The sequence below is a fragment of the Festucalex cinctus genome, chromosome 4 (genome assembly GCF_051991245.1).
Source record: "Festucalex cinctus isolate MCC-2025b chromosome 4, RoL_Fcin_1.0, whole genome shotgun sequence".
In the NCBI taxonomy this organism is placed as follows: Eukaryota; Metazoa; Chordata; class Actinopteri; order Syngnathiformes; family Syngnathidae; genus Festucalex; species Festucalex cinctus.
Window position 1 is genome coordinate 26,655,800 of NC_135414.1, and position 18,227 is coordinate 26,674,026.

An 18,227-nucleotide genomic window follows, 5' to 3' on the forward strand; every position below is an offset into this window, starting at 1 on the left:
ACGCAATTGATAAACTAAGTCGTGAAGTATTCAAGATGTTGGCACATTAGCCAGTGTCCTCATATATGGGCACTTTTTTTTTGCAGTGACATAACTGATGAAAAGTCTTTTACAATTCTATAATGATCATATGGAACAAGATTGTTGTCAGGGGGGGCAATTACGGTTATTATGATTGCTAGGGGTGAAACAATGCTGCATTTTCCCCTGCCATGATCCTCTTCTCAACAGACTTGTGCTAAAATTGGTTTTGCATTGTTTGTGTGAAACTGTTTGTGCTATTTTATTATGTCAAAATGACCACTGGGAGGTCATTAAAAACAAAACCCAGTGGTGACATATGGAGACGTTTGCACAGCATTACTGTCAAACTTTAATCCTGCCATAAAGGCACGATACAATTATGAAACATAACGTGAGTAATCCATGACTATTGAGCTATATTTGTAAATAATATTCCAGTCAGAGTCCACAAATGTCACAGCTGCAGGATTTATTGTTGGCGAACGGTGGTTTTCCCAGCTTGAATCTTGTGACTTAAGATGTGAAACAGCCTAATTGTCCAGCTTCAAAGCGCAACATCTTATCTAACCAGAACAACGTCACTGCAAAGCCAAGGGGCCGGTTTGAATCCCAGACCCACAATTCATTTGCAGCTCGTTGACACACCGCACCCAAGGAAAGAGCCACTAAGCGAGTGTCACATGACATCTTTTGAAATAAAGCGCTTGCATAACTCGCTGAGGGCTCTGGCAGCAGCCAGTGTTTACAATGATCTGGCGGGGAGATGGAGAAATTGTGCGTATGCTCCACAAAAAAAACAAAAAAACAAAAACGTCTGCTTTCCTGATGTGCATCAGCTGAGTACATCATGGCTGTTGTTCTGCTTAGTTATCGCAAAGCCTAAACCAAAACATTACCTCAGTCACGTGTACAGGTTCAGCTTTGAGTTAAGATTTGGGAGGGAAAAAAAACAAAACTGTTTGCGTCACACTCCTGTTTTATTTTCCATACGAGTAAACTCGTAAATTAAAATAATCACAGAAGTAAAGAAGCCTTGAACTGGTAAATCATTCCCAGTGCATACTTATATGTGCAACACACACATACAGTACATGAACGGAGCCTCTAAACCAAGCATATATTGTAGCAAATGTCCAAGTATAAAACTTTTGTACAAACATCCTATTTGATTGGAGCCCAGACACAGCCTATCTAGCCGGCCTGCTTCTGTATTAATAAGCTTAAGGGATTTTATTTATTTATTTGGTATTTTAATTAAAATAAAACAACAACAACAAAAAAGGGACATCATCGTGTTCAAGTTTATGAGTCATAATCCATATTATGAGTCAGAGAGCAATCACACATAGTTCAAGTGGATCACACAGCCCGTCAAATAACTTTGTGAGGAACATGAACTATGGTTTTCAAACGTAAAATGGAAGTCAACCTTAAACATTTCTTGACAATTATATGTTATACTCACTACAAGTCTAAACATGACATTCTGATTAATATTACATTTGTGGAATATGAGTTATGAACCAAAATCCAGCCATTTTTATCCATCTCAGGGGGTGGCCATTTTGCCACTTGCTGTCGACTGAAGATGACATCACACTTGCTCAGGTCTCAGGTAACAACCAATCACAGTGCAGCTTCAGAAAAATAATGAGCTGTGATTTGCCATTGCCTGAGCACTGAGTAGTAACATTGATGTCATCTTCTGTCAACAGCAAGTGGCAAAATGGCCGCCCTCTGAGATGGATAAAAATGGCTGGATTTTGCTGCTTAACTCATATTCTACCAACTCAATATTAAACAGAATAACATATTTAGATTATAGTGGGACTGCATAGAACGTATTATTGTAAAAAAAATAAAAAAAAATAAAAAAAATTGGGTTGACTTGACACCAGTCAATCTGGCTACCAGTGGCTGTTTTATTGCTCTAGCTAATGCTAATGCTAAATGCTATCTTGGTTGACAGTTCAACAGCGCTAAACAAGACAATGCCCTCACCATTATCCAACTTTTTCATCTTGGTCCTGGCAGCTGTTAAAAGCTGGCTGGGCCGTTTACTTCGCGCCGGTCCTACATTTTAAGATCGGAAATATGCCGCCAGAAAAGCTTAGCTTGCGTTGACACAGAAGCAGGAAGTAGTTCTCGTTCTGACATGATGAAAACATGCCTGTTAGCGAGGATATGTGATTAGATTAGTCGTATGAATCGCTATGACTGTGTGATTGACATACACATGGCCCAAACAATTGGCTTGCTGACAGGACTTAAAAATTACCCGGGAGTTGGGACAGGACCTGTTGAAAAAACAATGGCGCACGACTGTCTCGTTTAAATCATGACATTTGGTCACCCTAACATGAACAGTACTCTTTGTTTGCTTGATTACAGTACATGCCAAAAATCATCAAGTATAAACAATCGTAAAACGACCACAGAATCCATATGAATGATTACAGATCTTTCTCTCATCTTGAAATCATCAACATAAACAGAGTAACGCTGGAAAAAGCTGACAAGGAAAACCGTCAACCAACATGAGGGTCTGTGTGACCTTTGGCCTACTTCCGTGTGCCGTCACCCTGCGACTCTGCACATAAACTGCAAGACAGGCCTCTTTTTTTGTGCGCCCTTTCCCCGCCGACAAACAATGTATCGCTATCAGGATGGACACAGAGGAGCCATTCATTGGCAGCTGGAACATCTGAATGACCAAACAATTCCAATGACACAATCACAGCTTGATACTAAAATCGAAACTTGGTTTTGTCAATATTGATTCACATCTTGGGGCCAAACTTGTTGGCTTGTTACATAAAACGTTTAATACGCACCTTTTTTTTTTTTTTTTTTTTTTTTTTTTTTTTTTTAATATCGTTGATAAAACCTAATTCATAATCATTGGGTTTTTGAACAAGGAAATACAAACAAACTGTTTCACTGTATCTTAATATATTATCTTAATTTCTGCAGATGGACACATTAACAATATTCCGAGGTCGTCACGCTTGCCTTCTTACATGTGTTTTCAATAACACTCACTTCTAAATCTTTCCATAATACAAACTTGCTCACGCCCTTATCCCTTCTGATGCTGACACACTAAACACAAAGACCCGTTTTTACAAATAGACCTTAGAGAAAAGACACAATTATAGACTTTTGACCTGACTTTGGTAACAACAACGCACAAAAGAAGGTGTGGATGATGCACACTTAATGTTTCAGTCTGTCTTTGGCTAAAACATGGAGCTGAATGGGCTGTAAAAGAAGTTAGAGGGAAGTAGTCACCTCTGTTGTAGACATGGATGATGGCACCCTCTACAAACAAGAGTATTTATTTATGCACATTTCTTAATCAATTTGCCAATCCCGGATTCAGAAGACACTTTGGATAATTCTATGCTTCCCGTTTAAGAAAAGACCCTTTTCGGTTTCAATTGCACAATCAAACCCAATCAAACCTCTCTCTCAAGGGCCAAAATCGCTGATCTCACAGCTGGATGAATAGACAGAAAAATCCCAGAGACACACTCCAACATCTTGTAAACGTCTTTCAGATGAGTGCAAGCTGTTATAGTTATAAAAACGGACTAACTCCATATTTTCATTCATATTCACTTCCTGTCTGTGGAATGTCCGCATACTTTTTGTTCATACAGTGTGCCGCAATACAACAGATAAGCCTCAACAATCTGCACCTGGCAACCGGAGTGGTGATCTCATGATAATACAAACGTCTAAACAGGGAAATGGATGAGAGTCACGGTCAAGCGCGTGCCAACAAACAGAAGATTTACGGTTATTTTCACTTAGTGTGAAGATCCTCGATACAGATGCAACTAAACAACTAACTTCCTGTTACGGGATAAGACTTCTTTTCTTTTCTTGACCCTCTTCAACACTCGATTCAGCACGGCCACTTTTAGTATCTTAATATTGTTTGTTTTTTTCCAAACGACCTGGTCAACCGTCTTCATGTTGTCAACAGAAGTTGTACGTCAGTTGTAGTCTCTGGTCTCTTTTTCTTTTTACATGCTGCGACTTCCAGAATTTACATTTGGTACGATCACCGCCAGACATGTCCAGTTTCAGTTTGATTAACCAAATAACTGGATTGAGCTCTAACACCACATAAACATACGGTGCAACTCGGTGCGCTAAAAGAGGTCCGAAAGAGACTTCATCTCTTCACATTCAAATCGAGGAAGACATTTTTCAACAATATTTCTTTTTTTTTTTTGTTTAATTCACCCTTGTCCACCATCTGTCTGCTGCTCCAGCAGGTCAAGATAGACATCCCAACAAAAAGTTCATGCTGCAGTTAGATCAACCCATTGACGAGGTTAGTTCTAGGTCCTGTTGTTTTTAGAGTGCATGTAGAAAGAGACTGGAGTTCGATCATAAATATCTCATGTATGTAACTTTGGTTTCCATCAACACTCCTCGGACTCGGTTAAAGGAGACAAAAGAGTTCAGGTTTGTCTCGGAGTGTTCCAGGATAGCAACTTGAAGTGCGTCACGCCACACAGCAGTACCTTCTCCACCACGACTTGGACAAACTTCTCATCTTGTCAGGCGTCTGCATTTGCTTTGTTTGCCGTTTCTGTTTGCCTCTCGAGCGCTTCTGGGAGCTGTGGCTCTGCAGGCTGGCCAGTATGGCCGTGTCAAACACTTCTTTCAAGTTCTTCTGGGTCAGCGACGAGCATTCCACGTAGGCCACTGCGCCGATCTCAGCCGCGCATTCCCGAGCGTCCGCTGGGTCCACCGGCCTCTCTCGGTACTTCGCCAGGTCTATCAAGATCTGGAGACAAAAATAGGGATCATCGACTGGGCCAATTATTGATATTTTTTTTCCTTGACCGTGAAGGCCGATAAAGCTGGTACATCACTGAACGGCGAATGCTTGCGAATGTAGCAAAATTGGGGTTTTCATTAGGATTTCTAAGATGTTCACAGTTTTTACTTGTCACAAAAAAAATTTGAACATGTGAAGACAATTTTTCACTGTCAGTGAAGATCTTTTGAAACCTTTTATGAACCCTAACGAAAACCCAGAATTACCTCAATCATTTATCTATTTACTTAAATTTCCTCTTTACGTTATAAAAGATGACACTGGGAACTCCCTACACTTTTTATTTATTTATGTATTTATTTAAATTAAGAAATTATGTTGAAATTTTGGAAATCTTTATTTTCAGTAAAAAAAAATAAAATATATATATATATATCGAGGTATTTACCTGCTTATAGGTTAATTTTGCTTAACAGATGATCCTGGAATTTTGGTTAAAATTTTTAAACGAAGCTGTCTATTCTATATATATGTTTAAAAGTAGGGATGTAACAATATCCAAATATCACAATAAGATATTATTACGATATGATAATTATCATGATATTGTGGGGAGGTTGGCCAGATCTAAAAAAATATTGTAAAAAAAATTTCTCATTCTAAAAAAAAGCAGCTTTTGTACATAACAGCAATACATATAAACCGCCAATCTCTAATTACACTTAATATTGAAACACTTACTCACCTAATACAAGCACACATTGAGTTCCTCCACATATTGACTCGCTTCACAAGCATATTACAATCCCCTTCATCTGACAATTACAGTGATTTCAAACATAGAAGGCCCAAAACATCCCTCATGAAAATTAAACTGCACTAAAAAACTAGCCACCAGAGGGTGCTACAACTGCACAAATGAAAATCAACCTGACTTTTAACAGATGAGTAGCTTTTAAATATCGTGAACATGACGACGATGATTTTGTGGCAGTTTTAATATCACGATATCGCCATTATCGTTACATCCCTATATAAAAGTCAAAGAAAAACCTTCAAAGTGTTGAAAATTTGAAAAGCTGTTTTAACAAACATGCTTAAAGACATTTATACAGTATTTTTTATTTTTATTTTGACATCAATATTTTCTCTTTTACTGCAAATGAATATCAGCTTGAAATATCAGTTCTCAGTGACTATTACAGACAATAATCGGTTTTGGCCCGGTCTATCACTAGAGAAAAACACTGTCAAAACCAATTTCACTTCCCAATTTCACCAATTGGAGTTAAATGAAGAGCCCAACCTTGACATCTTCTCTGAGGTCACACTGAGTCCCAACAAGAACGAGCGGCGCAAAGGGGGCGTGCCGCCGTATCTCGGCGATCCACTTCTCGGGAACGTTCTGGAAGGAGACCGGGCTGACCACGCTGAAGCACAGCAGGAAGACGTCCGCGCTGGTGTAACAGAGCGGACGCAGCCTGTCAAACTCGTCCTGCAGAGGAGGGGACACCCACACAACATCACTCAAAGGAGACACATGAGTGCAATTGTACTTTTGGGGGTGTTTTGACAAGGAGAGGAAGACGTGGGAACAGATGGAGGAAATGACGACGATGATGAGCTTCCTCCTTTGGTATTTGAGAAAGAAGTGTGGTCTATTTGCTACTCATGATCAAGAATGTTGACATAATCATTGCTAAAAATGTATTTTCTCCTCGCTTTTTTTTGTCCATTCAGTGGTCACAGTGGATCCCATTGATAGGGTGGATAATGAAGATTAGCGTAGCTCCTCTCTGAACTAATCACGATGGATACTTGGCATGCTACGATGCCATTTGATACTTGATGTCAGGCAAACAGCTGCAAACGCCAAGCCAGGGAATTATTTCCGAGCAAAAGCACACATTATCAGCTGGTGTCCTGAGAAAAGACCAACCCTCAAATCTTGACTTTGAACATCATGTTAAAACCTTTATTTAAAGCATGTGCAATTGTGCAGTATTTTGTGTTATGTTCACACAAATTCAGAAGACGACAGAAAAATAGATGATAATGTAAGAGTTTAGAATGGCTTTGGAGCAAAGGAGACGGATTAAGATTTTCCTCTCACTGTCAAGGCATTGTCTTGATAACAAATAAAGCTACAGGAAGTATGTGTATGTGTGTGAGATCCTTTACCTGCCCAGCTGTGTCACAGAGTTGGAGTTTGACTGGCTGCCCATCCACTGATACCACCGCTACACACACAAACATACACAGCATGAAACACCAAATAGTATTCACACTGCACCTTCAAAATATTTCCACGCTGAGGGGAAAATAGTTCAGTGATGTGTGGTGAGGAATGAGGATCATGGGTGAGGCACTGACATGAAGAGTGTTTCTTAACAATTAAGCTACCTACTGAAACTGACCACAAGTGTACAAATAAGACACATTATAAACAAGGACAGTAAAAACTTTTTTTCTTTTGTGAAGAAGGTTAAAGACGAACTGCCATCATGAACTTACCCGAGAAGTTGTCAAAGGCAGTGGGGACATATTCGGTGGGGTAACCGTTGGTTGTGTAGCTGACCACCAGGCTGGTTTTACCCACAGCTCCGTCTCCCACAAGGACACACTTCACCCGCCTCTCCGCACCTCCGGCTCGCCGCGTCCTACCCGAACCCCCATCCCGACCACGGAGCCTCCTCGGCGGGACGGGCGGAGCAGGAGACACGGGCGCTGTCTTCGGAGGCATCTGGCACGGGGAGGAGGGGGACATGGAGCCGCCCTACGAAGAAGTGCCGGGGCGACGGCCACCTTTCGCTTCGCCCATTTTTCCTGCTATCTTCCGGGCGAGGACGCGTTCGCTACTTTTGTTTAACTTTCCATGACTAGGCGAGCCCGGCTTTAACTACTCCTGGTCGCGAAATGACAGCGTGTCCATTTTAAGCTACATGGTGTCTTCTTGAAAAATCAGCGTCAATTTGAAAGAGAAGAGGTTCAATGAAAGTGTTGATCCGATCCACATCCACAACCCCAAACTCCCCTTCAAATGACATCACTGTAATGTGTCTTGTGCCTGCGTGTGTGTGTGTGTGAGAGAGAGAGAGAGAGAGAGAGAGAGAGAGAGAGAGAGAGAGAGAGAGAGAGAGAGAATTTAGAATTTAACTTTTAACTTAAGAAGTTTTACTTCTTTCTGTCCCTTTTCATTTCTTTTTTTTAAGGAAGGAAATAAATTTAATTGAATTGAACTGTCAGCTGATGTGTATTCGCATTGCAGGTATATTAACACTCGTGGGTTGTTAAATACGTGTTAATAGTGTCTGTATTGCATTTAAACTACTTTATTTAATTTGGTTTAAGAGTTTAGTGGGGAGTTTTACAGCGTTATGGCAAATTTTACTTACTGTAACTTGTGAAACCACATAGCACAGTATTGCTAGTATAAATTAAAATAATAATTATATATATATATATATATATATATATATATATATATATATATATATATATATATCAAGGCTACAGGACCCCCCCCCCCCATCCATTGTTAAAGGGGGGCTTGAGAATACTGAACTCAACTTTATTTATAGAGTACATTAAAGCAACCAAAATTCTAATTATATTATTAATTATAAATTAATTAGACAGTATTTATAGAATACCAAATAAAATGCTGGAGTTGCTTAACTGGGGCTGCACATATTTTTGAGGGGTCTTCAAAATCCCCTAGCCCTGGTGTAGCGCCACCCCTGGAGACAAGTTATCCGACCATTGGAAAAATATATGCTTGAAAGCACAGATCAAAAGTTTTCTAAAATACATTAAATCACCGTTTTTGCAATGTAAGAATGGGCATTATGCCACTGGCAATGTTCAGCGTCTTCGTGTGAATGAATAAAAAGGTCATGAATATTGAAGTTTAAACGTTAACAAGAAATGTAAAAAAAAAAAAAATGAAAAAAAAAAAAGTTCGAAAACTCCTGGTTTAGCGGATTGTCAAACATCGTAGCTATCATCATGACACATCTTACAGGTATACATTTATTGTATGCATCAGCATAATAAATCAAGAGGTAGCGAGATCATTGAGAGCGGAACCGAAACAATGCAGACTAGTATTTCTACACGGACGCATTTCCAAAAGGCCACACATGTGTTGACAAGTCCCGTGTTTCCGGTATAGCGCCACCGTACAGTTTTTATTATAGCAGATAGACACCATGTCTTCAACGGAGGTCGTTTTGGGTTTCTTGGATGACGCGGAACCTTGGAGGCTTCGCTCCCCGCAGTTCCCCAGTAAAGTCGGCGGCAAACCAGCGTGGCTTTGCCAGCGAGACCCGCCCTCGCTGGACAAACTGGAGTGCGAGACATGCCGTCTGCCGATGGCCTTTCTGTTGCAGGTTAGTAACCCTGAGGCGGCGGTCGACCATCTGATGGTGATCCTCCCCTCTTCTCACTCACATTTCTCGTGTGATTGTAATGTCCTCAGGTGTACGCTCCAATCTCCGGTCAGGACAGAAGTTTCCACAGAACCCTCTTTGTGTTTTGCTGTAAAACGTCAGAGTGCTACATTAACAATGACAACCGCAGTGTGAAAGGTATGTACACGGTCGTGATCATGCTGTCATTATGATCACCTCACAGAGTATTGACTATGTCCTCTCTAAAAACTTGTAGTTTTTAGAAGTCAGCTGCCTCGCAGGAATGAGTTCTATTCATACGACCCACCACCAGGTTTGTGGATTGATGGAAAGTTGCCGACTTTGGAATATTGGCTTGTTAAATATGTATTATTAGTGGCCTTCTGATATAAATGTTATAATAAATGTTCATTTGTTTGAAGCACATTTTCTTTGTCAGAATATAATACCATGATTTTCTGCAAATAGTGTTTATGAGCAATTCCTCAATTGGAGATGTTGGGAATCATTTATCTGTAAAACCATTTTTATGTGGAAAGATTTTAAACAATGTTACAATTTGTCAAATAAAATACCAAAATTACTGTAAAAGGACTATTATAGATAAATTCATCGAGATGTAACAAGAGTCTAACACCCTCTTCTCCTCAGAGGATGAACCCCCCAGTGACTTGGGTCCGGACCAGAACGTGCTGCCTGCATCTGGAGTGAAATTGTGTTGGGTGTGCGGTTGCCCCGGCAACAAAGCCTGCTCCCGCTGCCATGCCGTCACATACTGCGGGAAGCATCACCAGACGCTCCACTGGAAGCACACGCACAAGAAGGAGTGCGGCGGCCGTACAGAACCGGCGGCTTCTCCATTTCTCTTCCCAGAGTTTGAGCTTTTAACTGAGCCGGAGGAAGAGGAGGTTAAAGACGAGGGCGGCGAAGGAGATGATGAGATGGCCGCCACTCAGACCAGTGCAGACGGTCCCTCCTTGGCAGAAAGTAAACACTTCTATACTCTTGCGTAACAAATGTGGCATAGATCATGTTTCAGATGTTTGTGTTTCTCAACATATGTATATATTTTACACGATAAAAATCTCATGGCATGCTACCAAACAAAAATACTTAAAAAATTATACAGTATATTAAATAATGATAATCTCATCTATATTTACTTTACAATTTTACTTAATAGTATGAAATCTGGGCATGCTTAGTTGAAAATAGCACTTTATTATTTTGCATGATTGGCAACTGGTGGATACACATACACGTTAACTATCTTCCGCCATCTAGTGGAAGAGCATTTAATTGTTCTGTCTGAGACAGAACTTGAAATGGTGCAGATTTCAAATTTAGCCTATGAATTTACAATGGATGTTCAGACAGTGATTTTTTTATTTTATTTTTATTATATTTTTTACAACTGTAAAAGCAAAACCAGTTGACTATATTCCAGACACTCATTGGTTTCCTTCGCACTAAGCCCAACTAAGTAACCATTTTGCATCACAAGCTGTTGACTGTTCAGTAGTGGAAATAAAGCAAAAATATTTTTAACACTCCACAATGATGCACCTGCGTTTCATTTTAGTGCTAGCAGAGACGGACCTGGAGGAGATGGCTATGCATGAGACTGAGGACAACAAAGTGTTCCAGCGCTTTAAAAAGAAGATTGCACCCGAGCCGCAGCAGGTTTAAAACTCATTGCAATGACAGCAGTTATGTTAGTAAAACGGCTACACTTGTTTGATAATTAATTTTATTTTTTTTTGCTGTCCATACAGGTGTTGCGCTACAGTCGGGGCGGCTCACCTTTGTGGGTTTCTTCGCAGCACATCCCTTCAGTTATAGATATCCCAGCATGCACCTGTGGCGCCAAGAGGACTTTTGAATTTCAGGTTTTTTTCTTTTAATTTTTTTTTTTTTAAATAAAGTTGTTCATTGACCCCTTCAAATTCTCATCTTTGGTTTTGTGTGCACTTTTCAAGGTGATGCCCCAGCTGCTGAACAGTCTGCGCGTGGACTCCACCGGTGCCAGTATTGACTGGGGGACTCTGGCTATATACACCTGCTCCGTCAGCTGTAATCAAGGCGATCAATACTGTCTTGAGTTTATTTGGAAGCAGGACTTCAGCACAGACCAGCAAAGTCAAATTAAACAATCATAATTTGTCTGACTTTGGCTAAATATTCATTTAATTATACTGGCACCTTATTTTCCCACACAGCTAGTAGCAGCATACACTTTCAAAAGTTATGAACTGCATGTAACAAAATAGTTTGTGTTCATAATATGTGGTCACATGACACAAAAATGCAAGTTCAATTACCACTAATATTTTGATTTATGGCATTTTTTTTTTTTTCTATTCAAGTATTTACCATGCATTTTGACCCAACTGCTATATTAATGCTAGACGACTGCACTTTCCAGCTTGAGTATAAATTGTTACATCACTACCGTAGGAAGAAAACTCGCTTAAACTAATGGCCACCTGTGTATCTCTGACTTGGGCATAATCACAGTCTTGTAAGCATCATTAGTGCCTTTTTTACTGCTTTAAATGTGTTACACCCAGTCTGTCCACATCCTCCGCAGGTACCTTTACTGTGTGTACAGCTTACAGAGTTAATGATTAGTGAAAAGAACATAACTTGTGTCTTATCTTCCCGTACGACTTTACCTGCATTTTCCACAAGTCCCAAACAGAAGATGCACAAACACCCTAGTTAAAATGTTTGCTGGGTTAAAGAGAGAGGCCCGCATTCTGAGAGTTAAAATAAAGCCAATTGTAGAAAACTGTCCATCAGAAGTGTTCATTTAAAACATAAAAAGGAAGCTTTCACAAGAGTCATTATGTACAGATTTATTGTACATAGGCAGATTTATATGCTGCATTTTTATGTCAAATAATGCATCTAACTGTTGGAAATGCGTTAAGAGCAAATTGGTAAGGTTAAAAAAACAAAAAAAAAACAAAAACAGCTGCTGTTATTTCAAGAGCGGGTGCTCATGTCAAGTGCAGGCATACATTCAAAGTATAATATAATTGAGAGCATGTGAGAGGTTGCCGTACAACGCTTCTTTCTGTAGAGCAATAGGTGATTTTCAAGTATTCAGTTAGTCTACAGGCCAACTGCAAATATTCCTAGACATCACCCGAAGATCACTCAAAAGAACTTTAACAGTTCAAACCATTTAAATTGTAATTTGTCAAGGTTGGGTTGAAACAATATTTTGATACAGAAACCTTAAAGAATGATTTGATGTGTGTTTTCCATAGTAACTCACAAATCCAGCATCTGCCAGCTACAATAAATCATAAACTGCAACATAACAAAAAATATTCAAAGAAACTACTTCAACTGTATAACTGATCAGAAAGTGATTTAAAACAAAAATGCAATGTATAAAAACTCTTTAAAACCGCTTGAAGACAATTTAAACAAAAAAACATTTTCTTTCACACTTATGTACAAGGGCTTGAACACTTTAAACTGGTGGAAACAAGTGTGGACACAAAAATAATGAAGTGGAAACGGTCATAAGAACATCTTTCAATAGTATTATCAATATAAAAAAAAAAAAAAAGCCACACCTGCACAATGGCCCAAACTGCAGTTCACTGGTAAAACATGTCAGAAAACGTTTTTTTTTTTTTTTAAAGTCACATTGGCTAAGAAGGGTCTACGTCGTCTTGCGGAAACCTTTCAGGATGGGGTAGATGTTCTCAAACGCTTCATAGATTTCACCTCTCACCTTTGCACCTTGCCGCAAATGCAGAGGAAACAATTTGATGAAACTGAATATTTGAATACTTATATGACTGATGAGAACAGCGAAACACAATGACCATCTCTCAAAACTGCATATTTCTCAATCTCCAGAGGAGTGACATTGAGCTCAGATTAGTGAGATGACGGATGACCGGTAAAGATACGATCTTTACCTGTTAACACCACCTTCCCGGAAACAAAGATGAGCAAGACGATTCTGGGTTTGATCATTCTATAAATCAACCCTGGAAACAGCTCAGGTTCATAGCTGCAAGAAAATAAAGCAACTTAGTTTGAATATTAAAAAAAAAATAAGTTCAATGGAAATGAAATTGCAATAAATATAAATAATGAACCAGTTTTAATCCAATATAGAGGTCATAAACACTTTTTTGTCCAGGAGGCTTTGCCGGCTCATTTTGTCATGCACTATGTTCCAGTTAAACGCACCTGCTGAACTGTTGATGCGTGAGTACCAAGCCTTCCAGGCGGATAGGAAACTTCACGTCGCAGCTGCCCACCATATTCTGAATCTTGAAGTCCAAAAACTTGGCCGGAAAACCGAGCTTTTGCACCACACGAGCGTATTTCCTGGCCGCTAACCGCGACTGTTCCTCACTAGGGAATACGGCACAAGATTCCGTGCAAGTTTCACATCAACGAATACGAAATATATGAACTGAATCTCTTCTTACCTCTTTGCTCCTGTGCACACCATCTTCCCAGAGCTAAAAATAAGAGCTGTGGTGCGGGGTTCTCGTATTCTCATGATGACTGCAGCAAAACGCTAAAAGGGAACAAGCAATGCGACTATGTTGAGAAAACTGTAAAATAATATAGACATTTATATTTGGTGTAATGCCGTGAGGTTTTTAAATGTAAATATCTTGAAATTTGCCAGGCTCATTAATGGTTGGGAAGCACTGTTCTACGACAATAAAGTTGAAATCACATTTACCTTGGGGTTATACTCTGCATTCCTGGCTCTCAGTGCAATAGTCTTCAAGTCCAGTTTACACCCTAGGTTGACAGTCGACACAATGTTTCTGATGGTGACAAAAGAAAAAAAATGTTTGAGGAGCTCTTCAAGAACAGACAAAATAGTTGGTCATAGATTTTGTGACAGAAACATACTGTAGCTGCGGCACAATTCCAGAGCTCTCTGAGGCCGGTGTGGCCGGTGTGATGGGGGTCATGGGGGTCAGTGGGTTGTACAGTGGCGTGTTCCCTGGAAGCGCTGTGGTAGTTGAACCTGTGACTGCCTGGGAATGGAAGAGCTGAGGAGTCTGCCCCGATGTTCCTGGAAGGCCTGGAAAACGGTTTATCCTCTCAGCATTATGAACTTCTTTAACCACAATAGGCAGCGAAAACATTTGTATTCGTCATGTTCAAATACGCATCTGCAAAAATGATCATGTGGCATTTTACCCGCGCTGGCCTGCTGTGCTTGTTGCGCCTGCTGCTGCTGTTGTCGCTGGTGTTCCTCCAGTATTGATAAAGTGTTTGTGTTCTGAACAGGTTGAGGTGTCAGACCTGAGCCATATGGCATCATGGGACTGAAGATGGGCATTCCTGGTGTCATGGCGCCCTGCAAAATAAATAAATAGATGGAAAATAGGCCAGCACAAGTACGCAATTTAATATTTATCACTAACACAATGCTGTATGTGAGAGAAAGTAACATTATATTGTCTCTTGGAACTGATGTTACCTGAGGGGAGGCCAGGCCCTGAAAGGCTGGCATGCTGTTGTTCTGATCCATCCTCTTAACGATGTCACCCCAGGGAACAGAAACGCACACACCGGCTCGGTTGCTTGTGTTGCAAACACTTAACAGTTGCGTGTCCTGTCCAATTGTTTGATCAGCAGGAAAAATACTTTTCTGGGTCAAGTTGGCCAAGAGGACTTTCTCTTAGCTCTTGTCTATTTGACCCTGCGTGAAAACGTTTAATAGGACCAATTACAACCAGTGGCGGTAAGTAACAATGAGCAAATGTTTCGTTACTGTACTGTGCAAATTCTTCAGTTTATGTGTGTATTCATTTTTCTGACGACTCTTTACTGTTACTCCCTACATTTGAAAACAGATAGCTATACTTTCTACACAGGTGACGGCGGCTACCTTCGGAGCTACTGTTAGCAACAGGAGCTAACGCCAATCACTGCATTAAACGTGCTGCAGCCCCAACCTACAGAAAACGAACATGAGCCTTAAAATAAGCCAAATATACGCCTGCGCAACTTACGCGGAGTCGACACACAAACGTCTTCAGCTAGCAGTTGGTGTCATCTTCAAAGTAGCTCCCCACAGATGTATACGTTAACTGCAGTGATGGTACGACTTCCGGAAGAGCAAGCTTTAGCTTCCGGTGTCAGAGCAAATCGCGACAGACAGAATCAAGATGGCGTCGCTGAGTGACAAATCAGTTTGGGACGAAGTGGAAGATGGAATCGGTGAAGAAGTGTTAAAAATGTCTACGGAGGAAATAGTTCAGCGAACTCGACTCCTCGACAGCGAGATTAAGATAATGAAGAGCGAAGTTCTGAGGGTGACTCACGAACTGCAAGCTATGAAAGATAAAATTAAGGAAAACACTGAGAAGATCAAGGTGAACAAAACCCTGCCGTATCTGGTGTCGAACGTGATCGAGCTCCTTGATGTGGACCCCAACGACCAAGAGGAAGACGGGGCTAATGTCGACCTGGATTCCCAGAGAAAGGGAAAATGCGCTGTCATCAAGACGTCCACCCGGCAGACTTACTTCCTGCCGGTGATTGGGCTGGTGGACGCCGAGAAGCTGAAGCCCGGAGACCTGGTGGGTGTCAACAAAGACTCCTACTTGATCCTGGAGACCTTACCCACCGAGTATGACTCCAGAGTCAAAGCTATGGAGGTTGACGAGCGCCCCACAGAGCAGTACAGCGACATCGGAGGGTTGGACAAGCAGATCCAGGAGCTAGTGGAGGCGATCGTTCTGCCCATGAACCACAAGGAAAAGTTTGAAAACCTGGGCATCCAGCCACCCAAAGGAGTCCTGATGTATGGACCACCAGGAACGGGGAAGACCCTCCTAGCTAGGGCTTGTGCGGCTCAGACAAAAGCAACCTTCCTGAAGTTGGCTGGCCCACAGCTGGTGCAGATGTTCATCGGAGATGGAGCCAAGTTGGTGAGGGATGCCTTCGCCCTGGCCAAGGAGAAGGCCCCGTCCATCATCTTCATCGATGAGCTGGACGCTATTGGTACCAAGAGATTTGACAGTGAGAAGGCAGGAGACAGAGAGGTGCAGAGGACCATGCTGGAGCTTCTGAATCAGCTGGATGGATTCCAACCCAACATGCAAGTCAAGGTAATGCTTCTCAGAACAGAGAAACACACTGCAAGACTATTCAGAAACAGCACAAAAACACCTAATGCAGTGGATATCAAGTCTACACACCCCTGTTCAAATCCCAGGTTTTTGTAAAATAAAATAAAATGAGACCAAGATAAATAATTTCAAAACTTTTATCAGCCTTTTTAATGAGAAAAGTAGTAAAAATAAACTGAAATATTCAGGTTGCACAAGTGTGCAACCCTCTTCTTATAAGTGCTTTTACGGTAGTAGTCTGAAGGTTTTCTGCTAACACTGACTTGCATTTTGAACTGTTCATAATTCCTTCTACTTTGGTTCCATCTGAAGAAAAATAGTCTCAAGCATAATGCACATGTTCCCACATATTTGGAGGATTTTGTTATGGTCCAATGAAATTCTGTTCTCAATTTCTGTACATTCAAGAAAGCCAGGCATTTGAACAGGATTGTGTAGACTTTTTATATCCACTGCACACCTGGCCAAGATTTTCTGTATAGTTTTTTGGATGAATTGCTGTACTACTTTCCTATTTATAAAGGCAGTAATGTACACTATATATAAATATTAAAACACGTACCAGCTTGAATGCCCTGAAAGCATTTAGCTGTAGAAATGTATTACAATAGTGATAGAACAATAATTCTATCATCTTGTCGACCCTTGCAGGTGATTGCCGCCACCAACAGAGTGGATATCTTGGACCCGGCACTGCTGCGTTCAGGCCGTCTGGACAGGAAGATTGAGTTCCCCATGCCGAACGAGGAAGCCAGAGCCCGAATCATGCAGATTCACTCCCGCAAGATGAACGTCAGTCCCGACGTCAACTACGAAGAGCTGGCGCGCTGTACCGACGACTTCAACGGCGCCCAGTGCAAAGCCGTGTGCGTGGAGGCGGGTATGATCGCATTGCGGCGTGGCGCCACAGAGCTGAACCACGAGGATTACATGGAGGGAATCCTGGAGGTGCAAGCCAAGAAGAAGGCCAACTTGCAGTACTACGCTTAAGGGCACTGTGGGTTCATGCTTGTGAGGGAATCGTTGATTTGAAAAAAATGTTGTGACATTCTCTACACTTGTTACAGCAGATTTACGTTGAGCTAATAAAAAGACATGAAAACTAACGATTTGGTTCCTTTTTATAGTGCACTATTCCAGTTGTGAAACAAGTACTGCATTCACATACTTGGTCTCCCTCTATGGAAGTACTTTCACAAATAAAAGTAAATCATAACTGTATACATAAAATGTAGTGTAAAATATTCTGTGTATCCACGTTTACACCACATAATGTGCATTTAAGTGGAGTGTGAATGAATATATCCTACTTAATGTCCACTAAAGAAAAACCTGAATGGGAATAATACGTCACATTTTTATATCAGCTAAGCACCCTTTGTGTAGTGCTTGAAGTCTGAAATCTAATAATAATATACCTAATAATATTTCCCCAATGAGATGACAGGCCATAATTTTCATCTTCAGTAAGTGAAAACGCATGCCATAAAAATATTAATTGTAGTTACTTGTGTTTATTACAGTGAACTATTTCAGTTACTGTAGTATCGGTGTGGGAGCCGATCTAGGGGGAAATTTGAACGACTTTATGGGGGGTGGGGAGGCCCAAGCAGGTTGGAAGCCACCTTTAACAACCCCACCCCCGTTCAAAGCATAAATTTTAATGTCACTTTTTTTCCCCACCATCAATAAAATGTCAGTCTGTCAGCATCCCATTTTACATGAAAAATAAAGTGGCCCAGATTATTTTTTTGGAATCGTGATTCGTGATGAATCTGTCATGTCATCATAAATATTTTATACAATATTAAGCCTATATTTAAAAATCCCTATAAATATTTTATATTCTATAGGCTA

The 18,227-nt window shown here is 40.7% G+C and overlaps 4 protein-coding genes across 6 annotated transcripts; 2 read left to right on the forward strand and 2 right to left on the reverse strand.

Annotated features, from left to right (window-relative positions):
- Positions 1-478: 478 nt before the first annotated feature.
- Positions 479-7,878, reverse strand: rhoua (ras homolog family member Ua). Its single transcript, XM_077519988.1, has 4 exons — positions 7,337-7,878; positions 7,004-7,062; positions 6,129-6,317; positions 479-4,828 (listed from the first exon to the last, which is right to left on the reverse strand). Exons 1-4 carry the CDS (start codon positions 7,587-7,589, stop codon positions 4,544-4,546), a joined length of 786 nt encoding a protein of 261 aa, XP_077376114.1. The 5' UTR covers positions 7,590-7,878; the 3' UTR covers positions 479-4,543.
- A 1,038-nt stretch (positions 7,879-8,916) lies between these two features.
- Positions 8,917-11,402, forward strand: pdcd2 (programmed cell death 2). The gene is made up of 7 exons (XM_077518204.1): positions 8,917-9,213; positions 9,303-9,411; positions 9,491-9,547; positions 9,886-10,221; positions 10,817-10,917; positions 11,010-11,123; positions 11,214-11,402. Exons 1-7 carry the CDS (start codon positions 9,034-9,036, stop codon positions 11,391-11,393), a joined length of 1,077 nt encoding a protein of 358 aa, XP_077374330.1. The 5' UTR covers positions 8,917-9,033; the 3' UTR covers positions 11,394-11,402.
- Positions 11,403-12,077: 675 nt separating this feature from the next.
- Positions 12,078-15,415, reverse strand: tbp (TATA box binding protein). 3 transcript variants are annotated; one of them, XM_077519993.1, is made up of 9 exons: positions 15,249-15,415; positions 14,714-14,848; positions 14,431-14,590; positions 14,137-14,311; positions 13,961-14,048; positions 13,698-13,789; positions 13,453-13,620; positions 13,176-13,270; positions 12,078-12,993 (listed from the first exon to the last, which is right to left on the reverse strand). In XM_077519993.1, exons 2-9 carry the CDS (start codon positions 14,762-14,764, stop codon positions 12,914-12,916), a joined length of 909 nt encoding a protein of 302 aa, XP_077376119.1. In that variant the 5' UTR covers positions 14,765-14,848; positions 15,249-15,415; the 3' UTR covers positions 12,078-12,913. The 3 variants fall into 3 exon arrangements, with proteins under 3 accessions (XP_077376119.1, XP_077376117.1, XP_077376118.1); XM_077519991.1 differs by having other exon boundaries at positions 14,714-14,935; positions 15,249-15,413; XM_077519992.1 differs by having other exon boundaries at positions 14,714-14,935; positions 15,125-15,413.
- Positions 15,352-17,476, forward strand: psmc3 (proteasome 26S subunit, ATPase 3). Its single transcript, XM_077519990.1, has 2 exons — positions 15,352-16,349; positions 17,022-17,476. The coding sequence occupies exons 1-2, from the start codon at positions 15,405-15,407 to the stop codon at positions 17,358-17,360; spliced, it is 1,284 nt and encodes a 427-aa protein (XP_077376116.1). The 5' UTR covers positions 15,352-15,404; the 3' UTR covers positions 17,361-17,476.
- Positions 17,477-18,227: the final 751 nt, after the last annotated feature.